At 44.1% G+C, this 20,447-nt stretch overlaps 1 protein-coding gene across 2 annotated transcripts in view; it reads right to left on the bottom strand.

Moving 5' to 3' along the window:
• LOC144683989 (mastermind-like protein 2) overlaps positions 1-11,554 on the bottom strand; it is a 103,934-nt gene extending 92,380 nt beyond the window's left edge. The window contains exon 1 of one of the 2 annotated variants that reach the window (XM_078547648.1): positions 11,236-11,554. In XM_078547648.1, the coding sequence (XP_078403774.1) occupies positions 11,236-11,289 (54 nt within the window). In that variant the 5' untranslated portion in view covers positions 11,290-11,554. Of the gene's footprint in view, positions 1-9,734; positions 9,823-11,235 lie in introns of those variants that run through there. The other variant, XM_078547649.1, reaches the window with a different exon arrangement.
• Between the last annotated feature and the right edge of the window lie 8,893 nt (positions 11,555-20,447).

Here is a 20,447-nt window from a genome sequence, read left to right as displayed (position 1 = left end):
ATCTTGATAGGTCTAATATAAAATGTTGCCACTCGGCTAAACAGCGACCAGTTTAGTGTGACTCAAAGAGAGGTGTTCTAGTTTTTGAATAGTTCTGGAGCAGTTACGGGTCCAACACATTAGCCTGTCGGCAGCCTGGCAAAGTATGAAATACAGGAGGTCACAGGAAAGTACTGGGTAATATGAAAAAGGACAAAAGTCACTTCCACAAAAGGCTTCAGACGGCAGAATGGAAGCTAAAAGTTAACCGAGTGAATGCTTGAAATTCCTCGAGTTTGCTGAGCTAATTTTCCTCCAGATTTGCCAAACCAATTTCGCCTAATTAACCCAAGGAACCAATGCAAATCTCACTGATGGTGGGAAGCCCACGGCAGCGACACAAATTTGTCTTAATTGTTTTTCATGCAAATTTGCCAAATTGTGACAAGCTTTGGTAGACCCAACTTCTGTCAACTCCTCACCGCCTTCATAACAAAAGCTATTGTCAGATCTGGCTGATATTTCCCACACTTCAATCAGCCTTTCCAGTACTGAGAACCAATTTACATTTCAAAATAAGCAAAAGGCAGCAGCTCCACCACACATTGCAACTGTATAAATGATCTTAACAACGATCTTGTGCGTGTGCCAAGCGTTTCGTAACTTAAGTCACTTGAATGAAAAAAGATATACGTGACAGCGTTAAAATGCTGCAGTGCTTGAAGCTTATCATCTAAATGAATTGGCCTTTGTTCTGGATTGATTTCCACGTTTGGAGGAGGGAACCAAGGATAATTCCACAAATGTAGTTCAGTGGTAAATGGACTGTACTTCCTACAGACCCGAGTATAGAGGCAGATTACTCACAATCCTCAAATTCAGAGGCATTACTTTAGGACTAATTGGATCCTCCGATTTTCCAGTTAAGTTAACAATGTTGAGCCAACATGAGCGGTCGGAGTAGAAATACAGCAACTCCAATTAAATACTCTGACGTTTTCGACGCATTCAATATTTATCAGCATAACGTTTCTAAGGAGCCGTGCTTTCTAATTAAAAGGTAGTGTATCAAACAGCAACAGCCCAATCCTCTTTTCTGATTGTTTATTTCCACACTATGCACTCTTGCAGCCTGCAACAGCCTGCGGGGACAGGACCGAAGTAGGTCAGCACAGCCTGTAATTTGCACGAAAAGATCCCATTAGACAGCCTTCTTGGGGAAAGGCAGAAACTGACAGTGAAAATGACACAGAACAAACAGCCGTAAGTTGTCCTCGGTGCATCTTTTTTTTAATTTATCCTCGTGATAGGGAGCGAGGCCATCCTCCCATCCATCATCCACTTAATACATATCAGCATCTTCTGTCCTCTTTTTACTGACAATCAGCTTGGAGCTGACATTAGCCAAGGCAGCTAAATGCCATCCATGGCTTTGTTTGGCTACATTTAATATTCACTCCATTTTAACACAAGAGGATCATGTTGAATGCATTTAGTGCAGGACCCTACTCCATCCTTATTGTTTGGTCGAATTGCTAGAATTCTTCGCTGCCCAGTTTAAACCTTGAACGATTTATGGCAGATGTGATACTTGTTAGCCTAACAGAAGGGCACAGATAGCACAAATCCTTCAGGACTTGGAGCTCCTTCAGCAGGTGGAGGGGCCACACAGCTGCTCATTGCAACTCGTAGCTGCATTTGTGCAGCACTTGCCTCACAGACTTCCTCAGCTAACGCTTATAACATCCCTGCTCCACGCATTTCCGGAGAGCGGGGTGGTAAAGGGTCCCTTTTTCTCTCTTCCTCCAATTGCAGAATAAGATCAGCAGATACAATGAGGATGCCCAGATCTGTTGTGCGCTGGGGGCTCTGACGAATGCTGCCTCAAAGATGATTGTTGAGGGTCGGCTAAAGCTCCGCCTCTCCACATGGCTAGCAATTTACTATCTCCCCCACTCCCCTCCCCTCCCCTTCTGTAAGAAAAGGGATCTGATGTCTTTGTTCAATTTAATTTGTAAAATGGGATTCGACAGTGGAAGAGAATCTGGCAGTGGGGTCTGAAGAGAGGGACTTGTAGATTCTTTAAACACAACAGATCGGGAGTTGGGATGCACCCGCTTTATTTTCACAACAGTTAAACTCCGAACCGCAAATCGGTCAGTTCCATCCAACTAGGGGCTTACACGAGCTTGGTTGTAACCTGCTTGCAAATTGCTTCAAATAAATTGACCTTTAAAAGATTTAGCAGATTATCTGCATCCTTGACATCTGATCTCTTTGTACCCATTTCCAATTTGGAAGGAGGGTTTGCAGAATGTAATTCAAAACTCCTGCCTTTGAGGATCCCTTCACTTTGTTTCAAACAAAAAAGATCAAGGTCGTTTTTTTTCTAAAATCAACCAATGCTAAAATGATGGACTCAGAGAGGGGAATCTATCGTCCTCGTTCAAGTCTTTAATAGTATATTTTAAATGCTCTGATATTTTTCACTTTAGTAATGAGCGCTAGTTTCGATTTGAATTTGGAAATCCAGTCATTAAAAAGAGCTCCTAGGTGAAAAAAAAATAGCAATACGTTCATAACATTTAAACATATCCCCCTCTCCCCTCCTCCTCCTCCCTGTGCCAGACTGGGCCACATGTGACAGTAAAGTGGGAGGAAACTACAGAGATACCACAGGGACATATCAAGCGGCAGTAAATGGGCTTTTTGCAGCTGGAGAAACAAACAATGTGGAATGGCAATTTGGATTTATTGGAACCTTATGCTGCTCTCGCTGCTGTAGTCCTGTTAGCTAAAAGACATGGAACAAGTGACTATTAGCCTGCTATACACACTCCCAAATTGTTAGGTTAGATTCTGATATCCAAGTCCTTCTTTGTTACCACAAACATTAGAGAGGCAGATAAATGAAAAACTTCTGCTGGGCAGATTTTCATTAAGCCAATTTTTCTCTCTAACTGAAATCAGACGGCTGTGCATAATCCATAAATCAACTGGAACAGGTGAATTTTCAATTTAGACCTCTACCCTTTTCCACCGCTTTTATACGATCTTGGAAGGCAGAGAGGCAGGAAGAGAGAGAGAGAGAGAGAGAAAAAATGTTTAGTTGGTCAGATAAATTGCAGCGCGCCAACATTCCCTGTTCCTTCCCAACCAATCATACCATGGAATCTGGGAAATTCGAGAACTTTCATCAAAATAGTCCCAGCTGTTCTGTGTGTTTTTTTTAATTTTTAAAATGGATATTGTTGACTGATTGAACTCCTGGCCAGCCAAAAAAAAACACATCTTCTGTGAAAGGGCAAGATTTAAAAAAGAGACTGCCCCAAGTCTTAGTGACAAGTTCATCAGGGAACTTAATTTCTGACCATTGATTGTTTTTCCTTATGCAGACAGCGCACAGCCAACAGTCATACCGGAGAGACTTGCTTTAGATTAAGCACTGATGCAGGTACAGATGAAATTGTACTCGGCACAGCTGCTGCATTCGTCCTGTGAATATCTCATGCCATGAACTGCAGGCAGAATCCAGGTCAACTCACACCTTTTTACGACTATTGTGACCAATAAAAACACAAGCCCTCCCTCCCTCCTCTCCCCACAAAAAAAAAGCAATGCTCTTAACTGATTAAATCCTGATTCTTGGGATGACGTTTCATCAGCAAGGCTGGGTAAAAACTGGACTGAAAAGGGATCTCTAAGTTGCTTCGAGGAAACGAATCTATTTTTTTGGGGGTGGGGGGAGGCAATTCTACAAAATATCGGAGCCCAGAAGAGAAAACCCCAAAATGTTCTGACCAAGGACCTGCGCCTTAAATGTTGACCTGGATTTCACTCAGATGTGGATAGACCTGCTCTGCATGCCCAACATGTTCGGTTTTAAGGCACGGAAATCTGATTTGAAGGCGGCACGCCGTGCTACATCCTTCGCCCAGGACAAAGAAAATCCTTGCTTAACCTTTGGCACGTGGTACATCGTTCCAACGTGACATCTCCTGTTAGTTAATCAGCCAAACTTCCAAGATTTTGCTCTCAACTAATTATCTTCAAGGAAAACTAGCTGGTACCCTGAACACAGCGAGCGTGTGGCTGTAATTCAATTAGCAGGCTGTTAATAGAGATATGGCAGGGGTAATAGGTTCAAGATAAGTATAGCAAGTGTTTGACCTAGAAATATGTGTAATAGGGAGTGTGTACACATTTTCAAAACCCCCAACAATCACCAGAAATAATCTCGTTTTCCCTTTAATTTCAAAAAGACTAACTTTTTTTCTAAAAAAAAAAGGAAATTTCTTTCCCTCTGTCAGGAATGGTTAAAATAAGATTTTTGTTAAATGACATTAACAATCTCGTCACCTTAATGCTTAAATGCAGACGAAGTCTTGTTTAGCACATTGCTTTAGTCATTAATTTGCCTCAATGTTATGACAACAGCGAGGGGAAATTCACTGATAACGGATTTTCTTTAAAAATGTAATTTTTCAGATTTTTTTTTTCCCAAAACATGTATGTTCGTTTTTGAGAGGATTCTTGAACCCACATCAATGTAGCCCCGGCTTGCATATGTTGCCCTGTGGATTTCATTCATGTAAAACTCGGATACTATCGTTTACAAAAGATACAAATTATCTCCCTGGCGCAATGCGTGGAAAAAAAAAAGCGGCTGTTCCATTGGGACCAAGTTCACTGCAAAGCAAGATTCCACGCAATCAGCGATTGCAGATTGCCAAACGGGAGCCAGGGTTAAAATGAGTTAGAATGTCAGAAGTTCCTCCCGAAGCCAGTGCACCTTCTTGCAGGGCAACATGGATGCTGGTCTGACCTTTAATAGCACCGGAGTGAAACATTGGGTCAAAGGTGTCAGGGCAGGAGGTTTGCAAATTCAACTTTCGAGCTTGGGAGCCAGAAATAACCTTCCAGACCCACGTAGATGTGTCCTGTCCTTAAGTGATTGACTGAAAGCTGGTGTTCGAAGTCAGAAGCATCAAACAAGGGCTCTGTGCCTGGCAAAATGCATTAGTTTGCGACTCTGCTATTTAACAAAAAAAAAAGCCCGCACTGGAGCGGTGTTACCAAGGTTACCTTTGAGTGACAGAGGGACTGGTTTATTATGGTGATCCATAGTAACCAGTCCCTGTTCATCGATCATTTCTCTTCCTAGCAAGTGACATATGGCTTTGTCTACGAGTGCTCCCTGCATTGTATGTGTCCCTGGAAACACCTATCCTTTCTGCTCAGATCAAGCCATCTTATAATTATACCCATCAAACACGATTATTCATTCAAAATTAAAAGAATTACCATTTAACTTAAATGGTAATAGTTAAACAAGACAAATGGGCGACTATTATTATTTTTGTGTCTGATCCATTTCAATCCTCCCTCCTCTCAGGTTCCAAATAAAAAGGCCTGATCAACATTTGTTGATGTTGACTGCAGGCGCTGAAGTACACAAAGATTGTGATCTGGATCCGGACCCACATCTGACACGATGCGGACGACTGGAATGACATTTGGTGCCATTCTAGTCAGTGTCAAATCGTAAGGATGCAGGGCTTATTTAGGTGGGCAGGTTGTGCTCAGTACAGATTTGGTGGACACATTGCCAGAGAAGGGGGTTAGCTGCAAGAGCTCATTCAGTAGGATGACACAGAAGGTACGACACAGGAAGAGGCCATTCGGGCACACCCGGTCCATGGCGGTGATTATGAACATCATAGGAGGAGCAGGCCATTCAGCCCTCCCTGCCATTCAATGCGATCATGGCCGATCTTCGACTTCAACACCATTTCCTTGCCCTATCCCCTTTGATGTTTTTATTATGTAGAAATCTATCGATCTCAGTCTTGAACATACTCAATGTCTGAGCCTCCACAGCTCTCTGGGGGTAGAGAATTCCAAAGATTCACCGCTCTGAGTGAAGAAATTCCTCCTCATCTGAGTCTTAAATGGCCTGCCCCTTATTCTGATACTGTGTCCCCTGGTTCCAGACCACCCACCCCCCTCAGCCGGCAAAAACATCCTTCTTGCATCTACCCTGTCGAGCCCTGTAAGAATTTTGTATGTTTGAACGAGATCACCTCTCATTCTTCTAAACTCCAGAATATAAAGGCCTGGGCTATTCAATCTTTCCTCATAGGACGATCCCTCCATCCCAGGAATTAAGTTTGGCGAACCTTAGACTCCACAAACCTCCTCCCAGCTCTTTTCCTTTAACCCCAGCAACATAGCTTTCTATTCCCCTCTTCCCCTTCTCTCCCCACCATGTACTTACCTAGCTTCCTTTTAAATGCCATTTGCCTCAATCACTCCAAGTAGCGGTGAGTTCTTCATTCGAACCACACTCTGGGTAAAGAAGTTCCATCTGAGTTGATTAGTGACTGACATTTATGCCCCTGGGTTTGGTCAGCGCAAAGTTGGTATAGGTATTGGTGCAAAACAAAACAGACTACACATGTGTCACTTGGATGCTGGCTTTCCCTTCATTGTTAAAGGGACAGGCCAATTGAAATGAATGTGGCACCAAGTCCCCACAACGAGCAGCGTAAACAAAATTAAACCATTCCCACTCTACCCACTTTGTAACTATGACACTGAGGAAAATCTCTACACGAGGCATGCTTTACTCTTTTATGTGGTCTCATCTGAATCTGTTTTACAGCTGGCTTGAAATGATTTCCTGACATTTTTCTTATCACCATTTTCAGAATGTTTGAATATCAGTTTTAAAGTTCAGTAGCTCAACATACTGATGGGACGCATCCAACCCTCGAAATGAAAACATTCTTGATTCAATTTCCAGAAAAACAAATGACTTTCGCAGGCCTATAAACAACTACATGACATTAACAGCAGTACTGTAATCTCTTATTTGTCTAGACGTGTATAAAATACCTTGGACTTTGCGACAAATACCCCTTTTTACATGTCACATCTAATTTAGTTTCTACACCAACTAAATTTAATCTCAGCCACACTTCAAGTAGCAACTTGCTCCCAAGGCAGGACATTAGCTAGATGGCATCACATTACTGTCTGATGCCTACATGGGGACCGGAGGAAATATTCTATATCCAGTTAGGGCACCCAGAATACAAAAATATAGCATACACAAGCAGCCATGATTCACATATTCATGACTCAGCTGTACCATTCCAGTTCTAGCACCTCTGGACATTCCACCTGAAACCTTTTTCCAAACTGCCAGGCTGCTTATTAAAGCAACAAGTGATAATGAGTTACCTCGCTGATGGAGTGGGATGGGTCCTTTTAGCATTTTGTGGTACCCATGGCAGAGTCCAGTTAGCTGCATTTGCATAATGAAGGTGCTTGCTAGAATTTTTTTTTTAAATTATAAAAGCTCTTTGGTTACTGCTCAATCTGTAAAATTAAGGTTTGATTTTATATAGTGCCTTTCACATCCTCATGATGTCTCAAAGCCACTGGAGTACTTCTGAAGTGTAGACAGTTATAATGTAGGAAACACAGCAGCCGGATTTGCACACAGCAAAAGGTGCCACACACAGCAGAGTAATAATGAGCAGATAATGTTTTCAGTGATGTTGTTTGAGACACCAGGAAGAACTCCCAGGGTCTTCATTGAAACAGTGCCATGGGATCTTTGACATCCATCTGAGGGGCCTCGGTTTAATGTCCCATGGAAACAACTGTACTGACTCAGACAGTGCAGCACTGGAGTGTCAGCCCGGACTACCTGTTCATGTCTCTGGAGCGGAACTACAACCTCACATTTAGGTGAGTGATACCAAGGCTCACATCCATCTATAGATGTACTTAATATGCATTACATCCATAACCAACAATATACACCCTATTCGACGTATTTGGCGTTGTGGCGGCGAGCGTAGTTTAGTGAATTGTAAATGTCCCCTAGAGACCAATTCCAAGCAGTGTCACTGATGCCAGTGCAGACTGCGGAGTTTGGCCACTCTAGTGGGATCGTGCCCTGTCGGAGCTGTGGCGATGATCCTACTTGCTTGCTGCACCGTGTGTGTGGTGTGTTTATACAGCGTCTTTTTACATGCCAAGGCATATCAACCGAAATCTGGCACTTTCCCATAGGTAAGTCTTTTAAGAAGCAGAATAAAAGCGAAGCGAGAAGCAGTAACACAGGATCTGGAGTCACTCGTGTGGAGCAAACAAGATTGTTCCCTGCTGCACTTGGCTACATAACAGGCGAGAGTCGAGTGCAAAACTCTACAACACGAAAGGCAGGAGGAGCGAAAACAACACATTGGATCGCCCCACATAAGAATGTTTCTTTAGCTACACAGATGGCACACATTCTCGCTACTGTTTAAAACACAACAAATCCGTTTATGAAACTTCACAAACTACTTTCCTTAGGTTGGGTGTCGTGTTACAATTAGTACTGGCCCACGCAAGGAGGTCGAATCAGTTAAAATCGTGGTTGATATTTTGTCAATAATTTAAAAAAAGAGTCCGTTCATATCAGAGCCAAGAGCGAGGATCTAATGTAATGGGGGGAAAATCAAGGAGTGACACAAACAAGAGGAAATATTGACACTGCAAAACAGTCTATTTATTGACTTTAGCTAAGCAACAGTGGAGACACACTTCCGCCTAATGCCTTTGGAAGATCAGTGACGTTTCCCACCCACACAGCTCTGCCACGCACGTCAGCAGGAAAACATTAGATTTTTTTTAAAAAAATAATAAAAAGTCATGCTTCCTAAATTGGAGTTGTGTCCAGTCCACCGTTTCTTCCCCCGCACATCTCCAAGAGCCAGGCTCCATATTCCCCATGCGTGTAGTAAATATTCGTTCGCACCCTGCCTGCTCCCACCCTTCTCGGGACTTCAGATGCGTCTTCTACTGGCAGAGAGCAGCTGCCCAGCCAGGTTCAAGGCCATTTAAGTCTCCTCTCCACGTCGGGCCCCATATGCTGCAGTTAGCGGGTCGGCTGCTTCATTTAAACCAGTGCGATACAGGAGCTGGAACAGGGGGAGAGGGCGAGAGCGACTCATCCCCCTGGCTCTCTCTAAAAGTACAAACCCATAACAATCGCACCCCACCCCACCCCACCCCACCTGCCTGTGTTTGATAGACCTGCCTACATTTCACAACACTCCAGATGCCTTGCTCGGTCTCGGCCACGGGTTTAATGCAAAAGCCTGCTCACTTTATAAAAAAAAAATTTATTGCCCTTGGGACAATAAACGGAGGGTTATATGAAATATCAGCATATTCACTTCTGCTAGTTAGTGATGGACTTGTCAATTTCAGCACAGTTTCACAGCCCCCTCTTTACATCTCAGGGTGGGTTTGTTCGACAAACCGGCTTCCAAATGATTATAAATCATTGTGTTTTTTTTTAAAAAGTGCAATTAGTTCCTTACAAAGATCAAAGAGGGGACCGCACACTCTTAGTCCAGACTTAATGTCTTAAAGCAAATCAGCACTCATGAATATAAAAAAGGAGCTGGGGGGTGGGGGTGTGAAACATGTTTTTAAACACTGCCTCAGCTTTCTATTGTTATTTTTGGGCCCCCTTCAGATTTGACTTCATATTCCGCGTGGTTTCCTGGGAGAGAGCAGTAAATGTGACGTATATTCAAGGGCATTGCCTCATGCACGGAAACAAGTGTAAAAAAAAACCCGCCGTCACATGGCTGAATGAATAAGTAAAAGTGATCAGTTCTCCAACTTCAAATCCGCGACTCAATATTCCCCCTTCCACCAGCGTGCAGTCCATGTACAAACTTAATTACCATAAACTCGGCCCCGCATTGACACCATTAGCCCCGCCACCAGCCGCTTACAAATGCCGCTTATCCCAGACAAGAGGGCGATTTTCCGTCGCTTTCTCTGTTCCCAATCCACAAGTTTTCTGAACGTTTAAACATGAACCCGTTTGTCCCGTTCAGTCCTCCCCATCATTTCAAGACCTTCCCCATTTTGTTGAGAAAAAAGAAATCAGTGCCAAATGTTACAATTAAGAACCGATGTGCAACAGTGGTTAACAGACACTGGCCCTGTTTAAAACATCTGCAACAATTATTTTCTTGTGTGGAAATTATCTGTAGGTTGGAAATCAAACTGAAGTTAATCCCGTGTTAACCTTGGGTAATGATCCCTCAGAACCAATCAACCACCTCGTCGTGATCTCAGTTCACAACCAAAGATTATTTTACCATTTTGAAACAACAACAAAAAAAAATGCACATTTTGCTTTCTAAAAAAACAATCCAGATTACACAACAATAAACGACAAAACGCCCCTGCAGATCGACAACAAAAAGACATCCTTTCCAGTGTGTGTGTGTGTGAGAGAGAGAGAGAGAGAGAGCGCCAGGAAATTTAAAATAACTAGAAGCTCCCATTCCTTTAAAAAGACATTTAAATCATTTTCAGGGCCGGCTGTCCCAGGTAACCTCCCCGCTTCAGACAAGTGATGATACCCCACTGATAACGAGAGACAAAGAGGGGTTTGTTACTGGGTCCTTCAAACTCATCCACATTTAAAAAAGATCCCTGGCAAATACACATCCACAAACAAGCACTTGCCAATTACCAGCTACAGGGAGAGCGAGCGAGCAAGGGTAACACAAAAACAATGTTTATATAGAAGAGAGTTTATTGCTAGTTTCAAAAATAAAAATCCTCTTTAATCCCTGTGCAGTCAATCCTAATCCAGGATAAATCAAGCTCCAGCTCCTTCCCCCCTCTGCCTCTCTTGAATCGGAAACTGCTAACAGATTATTAATTACACAGATAAACTACAAGGTGCCAGACGTCGAGATGGACAACAATAGACAAAAACAGGAAATATATATACACACACACACACACATCTTTCGCAATATTTAGTGAATGTCACTGGAGCGAGTGCCCCCCGGGGGCTGATGCCGGCCAAACCTATTGAGATTTCACTGCTTCTTTCAATATTAAAAAAAATCGTCCCGATTTACAAACGACAAACTCCTTTTATTCTGAGTTAATTCTGGTTATTCACGCCGCAGCACTGTTTTTGTACAAGGGCTTTTTTGTGTGTGTGTGTGCGCCTAGGTTGGAGGTTTCCAACTAAGACCTGCTGAAAATCAGGCTTCTTTTCTCTCTCTCTCACTCAATCCCTTACCCTCAATTCTTTAGGTCGACCTCACCAGCAGAAAAGCCCGTGCGGAAGATTTTTTTTTAACCTCACCTCCCACCCCCCCCACCCCCCCACCCCACCACACACCACCACCCCCCACCAGTTGGGATTCTACATACCGAGATGTGCTGCTCCATGCGAGGGGCTTCAACTCGCTGAGAGACCAGCAGCATCTTGCAAATGTTCGCTCAGGCTTAAAATCCACTTTGAAGAAGAGTAACGGGATATCGCTACTGCCCTCCTCAAGTCTCAGACAAGTTCATTCCACGGCTTGTTATGCTGAGCGAGCAGCTGCTGATAATTCTGGTGTCTCTCTTGAATCGTGCCGAGTACATTAACATCAGCCCACAGCTTCCTGGGCAGCGGGCGGAGCTGGGCGCTCAGGCTCGGCCGTCGATAGGGCAGCTCCTGCGCCGCGTCAGGGAGGGAGGTTGGTGGGAGTGAGCAGGCACAAGGGATCTCGAAAAGAGGAGGGGGGGGGGGGGGGGGGAATGTATACGCCAGTAAGTTGCGCAAACCACTCTCCAGAAAGCATTCTGGGCATCGTAGTTCTGGCTGTTGACCCCTGAGGCGCAAGTGTGAAACAATCACTCGTGAAAATCCAACCAGGAATTCGGGTAAAAAAACTTCTTGACGAGGGTTACAACACGGACCTTGGCGAGCACATGGGATGAGGCGGGTAACATAGGTGCATTGAGAAAGAAAAGACTTTCATTTCTCTAGCGCCTTTCACCACCACAGGAGGTGCAAAGCGCTTGGCAGCCAATGAAGTGCTTCTAAAGTGCAGTCACTGTTTGATGTGTGAATTGCAGCAGCCAATTGGTCCACAGCAAGCTCTAACAAACAGCAATCTGACAATTACTAGATAACCTGCTTTAGTGATGTTGATTGAGGGATGAATATGGGCCAGGCATAGAATCACAGCAGGAGGCCGTTTGGCCCATTGTCTCTGTGCTGTTTGCCCGTCGCTTCCGGGCAAACACAAAACTCACCACCATGGACATCCACGACCTTCAGTTTGGGGATGACTGCTGCGCAATGGCTCGCTCGCTCTGTACAGGACATGCAAAGGACACTTGACCTCTTCAACACCTCGTATAAGAGGCTCGACCTGTCCTTAAACATCGCCAAGACAAAGGCCCTTCACCAACCTTCCCTGCGTCAGTTGAGCAGCTCCCGCACCATCCACATAGATGGGGTGGCTCTGGAGTGTGTGCAGCACTTCCCTTATCTCAGCAGCCACCTCTTCCAAGGGACTACCATCAATGAGGAAGTCCAACACTGAGTCAACTGTGCCTTTAAGTTGCGCCAAGGTGTCTTTGACAACAAGGACCTTTGGAAGCCAACAAAGATTCTGGTTTAAAAGGCTGTTGTGTTGACCACCCTTCTCTACTGCAGCAAAACACGGACTGTCAGCCGACGCCACATTAAGATCCTTAAGTGCTTCCGCCAGTGGTGCTTGCGTCGAATCCTGGGGAATCAAATGCAAGGACCACTGGACTACCGCGAGCGTCCTCCATGAAGCTGCATTTACCAGCAGTGAAGCCCTGCTCCTACAGAACCAACTCCAATGGAAGGGCCATTGCGTCCAGATGCCTGAAAACCACCTCCCTCGGCAGGGTCTCTTCTCACAGCTCTCCATTGGCCAACACTCAAAGGGCGGCCAAAGGAAAAGGTATCAAGATACGCTCAAGGTTGCCCTAAAGCACAGAGGCATTAACACCACTGACTGGGAGGAGAATGCTGCCCATTGCTCGGCATGGCACCACCTGGTCCTCCAAGGCGCAAACCACTTCGAGGCTCAGCGACTCAGCAGCGAGGTGGAACAGCGGCGGCAGAGGAAGAAGAAGGAAGCCAACCCAGGGCTGCAATTTCCACTTCCCTGCGCAACAACGTGCCCCCACTGCGGAAAAACATGTGGATCCAGAATTGGGCTCCTCAGTCTCTGAAGTTTCACCAAGCCTGACCAGATGTCATCCTCAACTCCAAGCGACCGCCGACGATGATTGGCCAAATATAGAATCACAGAAGCCATTTGGCCCATCGTCTCTGTGCTGGCCCTCTGAAGGAGCAATTCACCGGGTGCCACTCCCCTGCCTTTTCGCTTTAGACTGGCAATTTTTGTCCTCTTTTTCAGAAAGCCTCTATTGATCCTGCCTCCACCATACTCAGGGAATGTAATCAGATCCTAAACACACGCTGTGTGAAAAAGCTTTTCCTCATGTTGTCATACTTTTGTTGCCAATTGCCTTAAATCTGTGCCCTCTGGTTCTCAATCCTTCTAACAATGGAAACAGTTTCTCCCTCTCTACTCTGTCTAGACCCTTCATGATTTGAAATACCTCTGTCAAATTTCCCCTCCAGCTTCTTTTCTCCAACGAGAACAGTCCCAGCTTCTCCAATCTATATGTAACTGAAGTTACTCATCCCAGGAACCATTCTCGTGAATCTTAACTGTACTCTCTCTAATGCTTTCACATCCTTCCTAAAGTGTGGTGCCCAGAACTGGACATAATGTTCCAGTTGAGGCTGAACCAGTGTTTTATACAGGTTTGAAATTATTTCCTTGTTCTTCTACTCTATGCCCCTATTAATAAAGCCCAGGATACTGTATGTTTTATTAATCACTCTCTCAGCCTATCCTGCCACCTTCAATGATTTATATACATACACCCACAGGTCCCTCTGCTCCTGCACCACTTTAGAATTCTACCCTTTATTTTCGCGTTCTTCCTACAAAAATGAATCATTTCACACTTCTCTGCATTAAATTTCATCTGCCACTTGTCTGCCCATTCCACCAATCTGTCTATGGCTTTTGAAGTTCTACACTATCCCCCTCATGGTTCACAATACCTCTAAGCTTCATATCATTCCAGATTTTGAAATTATGCCCTGTACACCAAGGCCTAGGTCATAACATAAGAAATAGGAGCAGGATTGGCCATTTGGCCCCTTGAGCCTGCTCCGCCATTCAATATGATCATGGCTGATTGTGGTCTTAACTCCACTTTTCTGTCTGCCCCCCATAACCCTTGATTCCCATGTCAATAAAAATTCTGTCTAACTCACCACTGCTCACTGGGGAAAAGAATCCCAAACACTAATGACCCTCAGAGAAGATATTCCTCCTCCTCTCCATCACAATGGGAGACCCCTTCATTTTGAAGTTATGCCCTCTAGTTCTAGATTCCCCCACAAGAGGAAACATCCTCCCAGCAACTTCCTTAGACCAGGATAGGCTCAATCTTTTTTACAAATTCATTCTTGGGATGTGGGCATTGCTGACTGGGCCAGCATTTATTGCCTATCCCTAACTGCCCTTGAGAAACGAGTGGCTTAAGAGTCAACCACATTGCTGTGGGTCTGGAATCACATGTAGGCCAGCCCAGGTAAGGACTGCAGATTTCCTTCCCTAAAAGATATCAGTGAACCAGATGGGTTTTTACAACAATCGACAACAGTTTAACGGTCATCATTCGATTTTTAACTCCAGATTTTTAAAAATATTGAATTCAAGTTCCACCATCTGCCATGGTGGATTCAAACCCAGGTTCCCAGAGAATTACCCTGGGTCTCTGGTGTAGTAGTCCAATGACAAAACCACTACGTCACTGCCTCCCCACAATCTGTTTAACCTTTCCTCATAAGGAAATCCAGGAATAAGTCTGGTGAACCTTTGCTGAACTGCTCCCAATGTAAGTACATCCCTCCTTAAGTGAGGTGACCAAAACTGTGCACAATGCTCTACCTATGGTCTCACCAATGCCCTGCGCCATTGTAGCAAGAATTCCCCAGTTTTATACCCCATGCCCCTTGCAATAAATGCCAGCATTTCACTCGTATTCCCAATTACATGCTTTACCTGCATGTTGACTTTTTGTGATTCATGTACAAGGACACACAGATCACTCTGTACTGCAGCATTCTTAGACTCTCTTCAGTTAAATAATATTCTGCTTTTCAATTCTTCCTGCAACAGTGGACAACCTTGCATCTTCCACATTGTACTCCATCTGCCAATTTTTTGCCCTCTCACTTACCCAGTCTACATCCCTTTGTAGACGCTTTATATCCTCCACACAACTTGCTTTCCTACCGATCTCTTCATTGTCAGCAAATTTGGCTACAATACAGTTGGTCCTTTTATCCAAGTCACTAATATAGATTGTAAATAGTTGAAGCCCCAGCACTGATCCCTGTGGCACTCCACTGGTTACAGTTTGCCAACCTGAAAATGCCCCACTTATCTTGATTCTCTGCTTTCCGTTAGTTAGCCAGTCCACTATCCATGCTAATAATCATCCACACCCCCTACACCATAAGCCCTTATATCTTATAGTCATCTTTTATGTGACACCTTATCAAATGCCTTTTGGAAATCCAAATACACCACATCTACTGGTTCCCCTTTATCCATCCTGCTTATTATGTCCTCAAAGAATCGTGTCAAAAATGATTTCATTAATATGGATCAGGAAGAGCGAAGGTCCTAACACTGATTCCTGGGGAACTCCACTATAAACCTTTCTCCAGTCCAAAAAAACATCCACTACTCTTTGTTTCCCCGTCACTCAGCCAACTTCATATCCATGTTGCTACTGCCCCTTTAGTTCCATGAGCCCTAACTTTGGTCACATATTTGTTCTGCAGCACCTTATCAAATGCCTTTTAGAAGCCCATGTACACCACATCAACAGCGTGAAGAATAGTTCCCAAGCTCTTCTTCAAAATAGTGTCATGGGATCTTTTTTGTCTATCTGAGAGGGCATATGAACCTACAAAATAGGAGCAGAAGTAGGCCATTTGGCCCATTGAGCCTGCTCTGCCATTCATTAAGATTATGACTGATCTGTTTTTGTTTCGAATTCCACATTCCCATCTACTCCCGAGCCTCAGTCTAATGTCTTATCTGAAAGATGGCAACCTTTCTCAGCACTGCACTGGCATGTCGGCATAAAATTTTGTGCTCAGGTCTCTCAAGTGGGACTGAAACCCATAAACTTACTTTTAAGGTGAAGCTAGACAAGTACATGAGGGGAAAGAACTAGAAAGATATGTTGATAAGGGGAGGTGCACTAGGTTGGGAGGAGGCTTGGGTGGAGCGAACATGTCTGTGTAGACCAGCTGAGCAATGGCCTGTTTCTGTGCTATGAATATAATGCAATTTCCTCTCCCAGCCCAAAACCTTGATGGTATGTTTCAGACCTTTCCTGATTATTGGGCACTGCAGGGTATAGAGTTTTTTTTATTATTCATTCATGGCATGTGAGTGTCCCTGGCAAAGCTGGCGTCTATTGCTCATCTCTAGTAGCACTCGAGAAGGTGGTGATGAACTGCCTTCTTGCATTGCTGCAGTCCTTGTAGTGTAGGTACTCCCACTGTTCGGTAGGAGGTGATATAGCTCCTAGCCAGGATGATGTGTGACCTGGAGAGGAACTTGCAGGTGGTGGTGTTCCCATGCGTCTGCTGCCCTTGTCTTCCTAGGTGGTAGAAGTCATGGATTTGGAAGGTGCTATCAAAGGAACCTTGACGAGTTGCTGCAGTGCATCTTGTAAGTGGTACACACTGCACACACACTGCGCTGGTGGTGGAAGGAGTGAATGTCTAAGGTGGTGGACGAAATAAAACTGATAACAGCACAATGGTTCAGTTGAGTAGCTACCATTTGCTTTTGTTGAGACTTTCCTTTGCTTAGGGTGGAAGTGTTTTAAATTGATTGGATTATATGTTTCTTTTTTATATTCGTGGTGTCCTAAAAGGGGAAATTGTTTCTGCTGATTCTTGTTTTGTGATACTGGGGCAATCCTGATTAGCCCACAAAAATAGACCAAAGCCTCCAGTTTGGAACAGGGAACAGATAGCTCATTAATGCAGGAGCCAACAGCCAAATCTTTAAAGATCTGAGTGTCCCTGATTCCAGATGACTTGGAATCCAGCCACCAGTCTGCCTGGCTGGTCAACAGAAAATGTTTTTCCAGAAGAGGCTCACATTCTTAGATATTTAACTGTTTGAGTTTTAATAAGTGCCTGTTTCAGATTCAAATTGCATATTCTGCCTTGGCGTGTGCACGAGAAGCTTTTGGGGCTCCCCCACCCCCCGGTGCTTTTATTCTGAGAGGAGAAAAAGAAACATCACATTTTTACTTCTCTTTAACTCTGAAGAAGAGTCATACGGACTCGAAACGTTAACTCTGTTTCTCTCTCCACAGACGCTGTCAGACTGAGTTTTCCCAGCATTTTCTGTTTTTGTTTCGGATTTCCAACACCTGTAGTATTTTGTTTTTATTTTGCTTTAAAAGAAAGAAAGGGCTTGCATTTATAAAACACCTTTCACAACCTCAGGACCTCCCAAAGGAATTTACAGCCAATTGTTCTGAAGTGTTGGTGGTGTTGTAATGTAAGAAACACAACAGCCAGTTTGCACACAACAAGCTCTCACAAATAGCAATGTGATAATGACCCGATAATCTGTATTTTGTGATGTTGATTGAGGGATAGATACTGGCTTTTCTTTGAAATAGTGCCATGGGATCTTTAACAACCACCTGAGTGGCCAACAGGCCTTGGTTTGACTTTTCATCTGAAAGATGGCACCTTTGACAATACAGTGCTCCCTCAGTACTGCACTGGAATGTCAGCCCGAATTAATGCAGGGGATGATGGTGGTGTAGTGATAATTTCACTAGACTAATTAATCCAGAGGCCCAGACTAATACTCTGAGGACATGGGTTCCATACAACAATAGCAGCTGGTGGAATTTAAATTCAATTAATTAAAAAACCTGGAATTAGAAGCTAGTTTCAGTAATGGTGGCCAGGAAGTTATCATCACTTATTATTAAAACCCATCTGGCTCACTTTTTAGGGAGGCAAATCTGCTGCCCTTATCTGGCCTGGCCTACATGTGACTCCAGGTCCACAGCAATGTGGTTGACAGTTAACTGCCCTCTGAAATGGCTGAGCAAGCCACTCAGTTCAAGAGGCAATTAGGGATGGGCAACAAATGCTGGCCTTGCCAGCAACACCCATATCCCATGAAAGAATAAAAAAATGTTCTTGGAATGGGACGTGAGTCCAGAACCTTCTGACTCAAAGGCAAGAGAGTTACCAACTAAGCCACACCCAGAAATGAAAGACAACTAAGCCATGGTTTATTACACATACGGCACCTCTCATAACCTCAGGATGTCTGGAAGAGCTTTACAGCAAATCCTAGAGTAGCATATAAGGAGCCATTCAGCCACCATGCCTGTGTTGGAGCTATCCCACTCCCATGTTTTTCACTGTAACCATGTATTTTGTTTCCTTTCAAGCATTCATTCAATTCTCTTTTGAATGAAGCTCTTTTGAAGTGTAGTCACTGTTGCAATGTATGAAATGCAACAGCAAATTTGCAAACAGCAAGCTCCCAAAAACACAGCAATGCAATAATGACTAGATAATCTGCTTTAGTGATGTTATTTCAGGGATGAATGTTGGCCAGGGCACTTGGGAGAACTCCTGTGCTCCTCTTTGAAACAGTGCTACGGGATCTTTTACATCCATCTGAAGGACAAATTGTTTAGCATCTCGTCCAAAAGACAGCCCCTCTAACAGTGCAACACCTCCTCAGTGTCAGCCTAATGTCAGTGCTCAAATCCCTTAAGTGGATCTTGAACCCACAGTCTTCTGACTCAGTGGTGAGAGTGCTACCAAGTGAGTCATGGCTGACATGGCTGATATTGGTTACTGGTAGGTTGTCTCCACCCATGTTTGGATTCTTCTGGATAAATGGCTCTGGTGAAATCTTCATGAATGGGGCTCAGTGTGAGATTGGAGATTTGGAATGTGTGTCAGTCCGATAACATTGGTGTCCTGAACTGCTAAACATCTTTTCTGACTGACTGAGGATTTGCTCAAGCGAGTTTGAGTGCTCATTGTGGGTTAATCCAAAAGAGAGATTAAAATCATGCATGCTCAAGAGGCTAGAATTGGAGGAGCACAGATACCTGGGCAGGTTGTAGGGCTGGAAAAGGTTACAGAGATATGGAGGGACCTTGGTATGCACACACACAAAGGCAAGTAAGCTCCTAGCACCACATAAGAAGTCAGTATTCCCATTCTCCGTATCTCAGAATGAGATTGCTATTGACGTCTTCGCTAGCTACTTGCTGAGGCTGAATCAGACCATTCACAATGTTAACGTTTGATTTTACCCTGAACTGTATTTTAAACCCACGTCCTATCCATTACTAAGACAACTCTGTTCACCTCTTGTAGCAGTGCTTATCTCCTCTCCTATCTCAGCTCCTCTGCTGCTCAATTCTACTAAATGTTGATACAGTCCGTGCTTTGAATGTAGCGGACCTGAGTAAACCTTCTGATTTGAGGATTAAACATAATAGCTCTGCTCCAAAAGATAAATTCCAAAGTTGGGGTTAAACCACACTGCCTTACTCCAGAGACTTGACCACATAATTTAAACATCTTCTTCAATTTTCTTCCCAAAGGCAGGTCCAACCCACAGCGCCACGACCTCCAAGGGCAGGGAGACAGGTCCTGAATCCACCCCAGCAATCTAAACATAATTCTAATCTAATTGAGAGAGCGATGCACTGTCAGAAGTGCTACCTTTCGGATGAGATATTAAACCAAGGCCCATCTGCCCGTCAGACAGGCGTGAAAGATTTCATCATCAAACTATTCTAAGAAGAAGGTTGTTTGGAGCGGGATGGATTCTTTCAGTGTCCGGACCAACATTAATCCCTCAACCAACATCATTAAAACAGGTTATCAGATCATCCGTTTTGATGCAACTTGTGGGCACCTCACAAATTGAAACAGTGACTACACATCAAACGTATTTCATTGGTATGTGAAGTACATAGGGACATACTGAGGGCATGAAAGACACTTTATACATGCATTTTCTCCAAAGAAAACCTTGCATTATAGAGCTCAAAAAACCGGATGTCTCAAAGCACTTTACAGCCAATGAAGTACTTTTGAGGTGTGTTCACTATTGTAATGTCGGAAATGCAGCAGCCAAATTGCGCACAGCAAACTCCCACAAACAACAAAGTAACGATGCCCAGATAACTGGTTTCAGAGATGTTGATGGAGGGATAAATATTGGCAACTCCCCTGCTCTTCTTCAAAATAGTGCAACAGAATATCTTACATCCTCCCAATCAGGCAGAAGGAGTTTCAATTGAACATCTCACCTGAGAGACCTGCACCTCCTCAGTACAGTATTGGATTGTTAGCCTTGATTTTTGTGCTCAAGCCCTGGAGTGAGCCTTGAACCCAGAACCTTGTGACTCAGAGGCAAGATACTAACCACCTAGCC

This window comes from Cetorhinus maximus, chromosome 8 (genome assembly GCF_964194155.1).
Source record: "Cetorhinus maximus chromosome 8, sCetMax3.hap1.1, whole genome shotgun sequence".
Classification (NCBI taxonomy): domain Eukaryota; kingdom Metazoa; phylum Chordata; class Chondrichthyes; order Lamniformes; family Cetorhinidae; genus Cetorhinus; species Cetorhinus maximus.
Note: the sequence above shows the minus strand (reverse complement) of the source record. Positions and strands in the feature narration are given on the sequence as shown.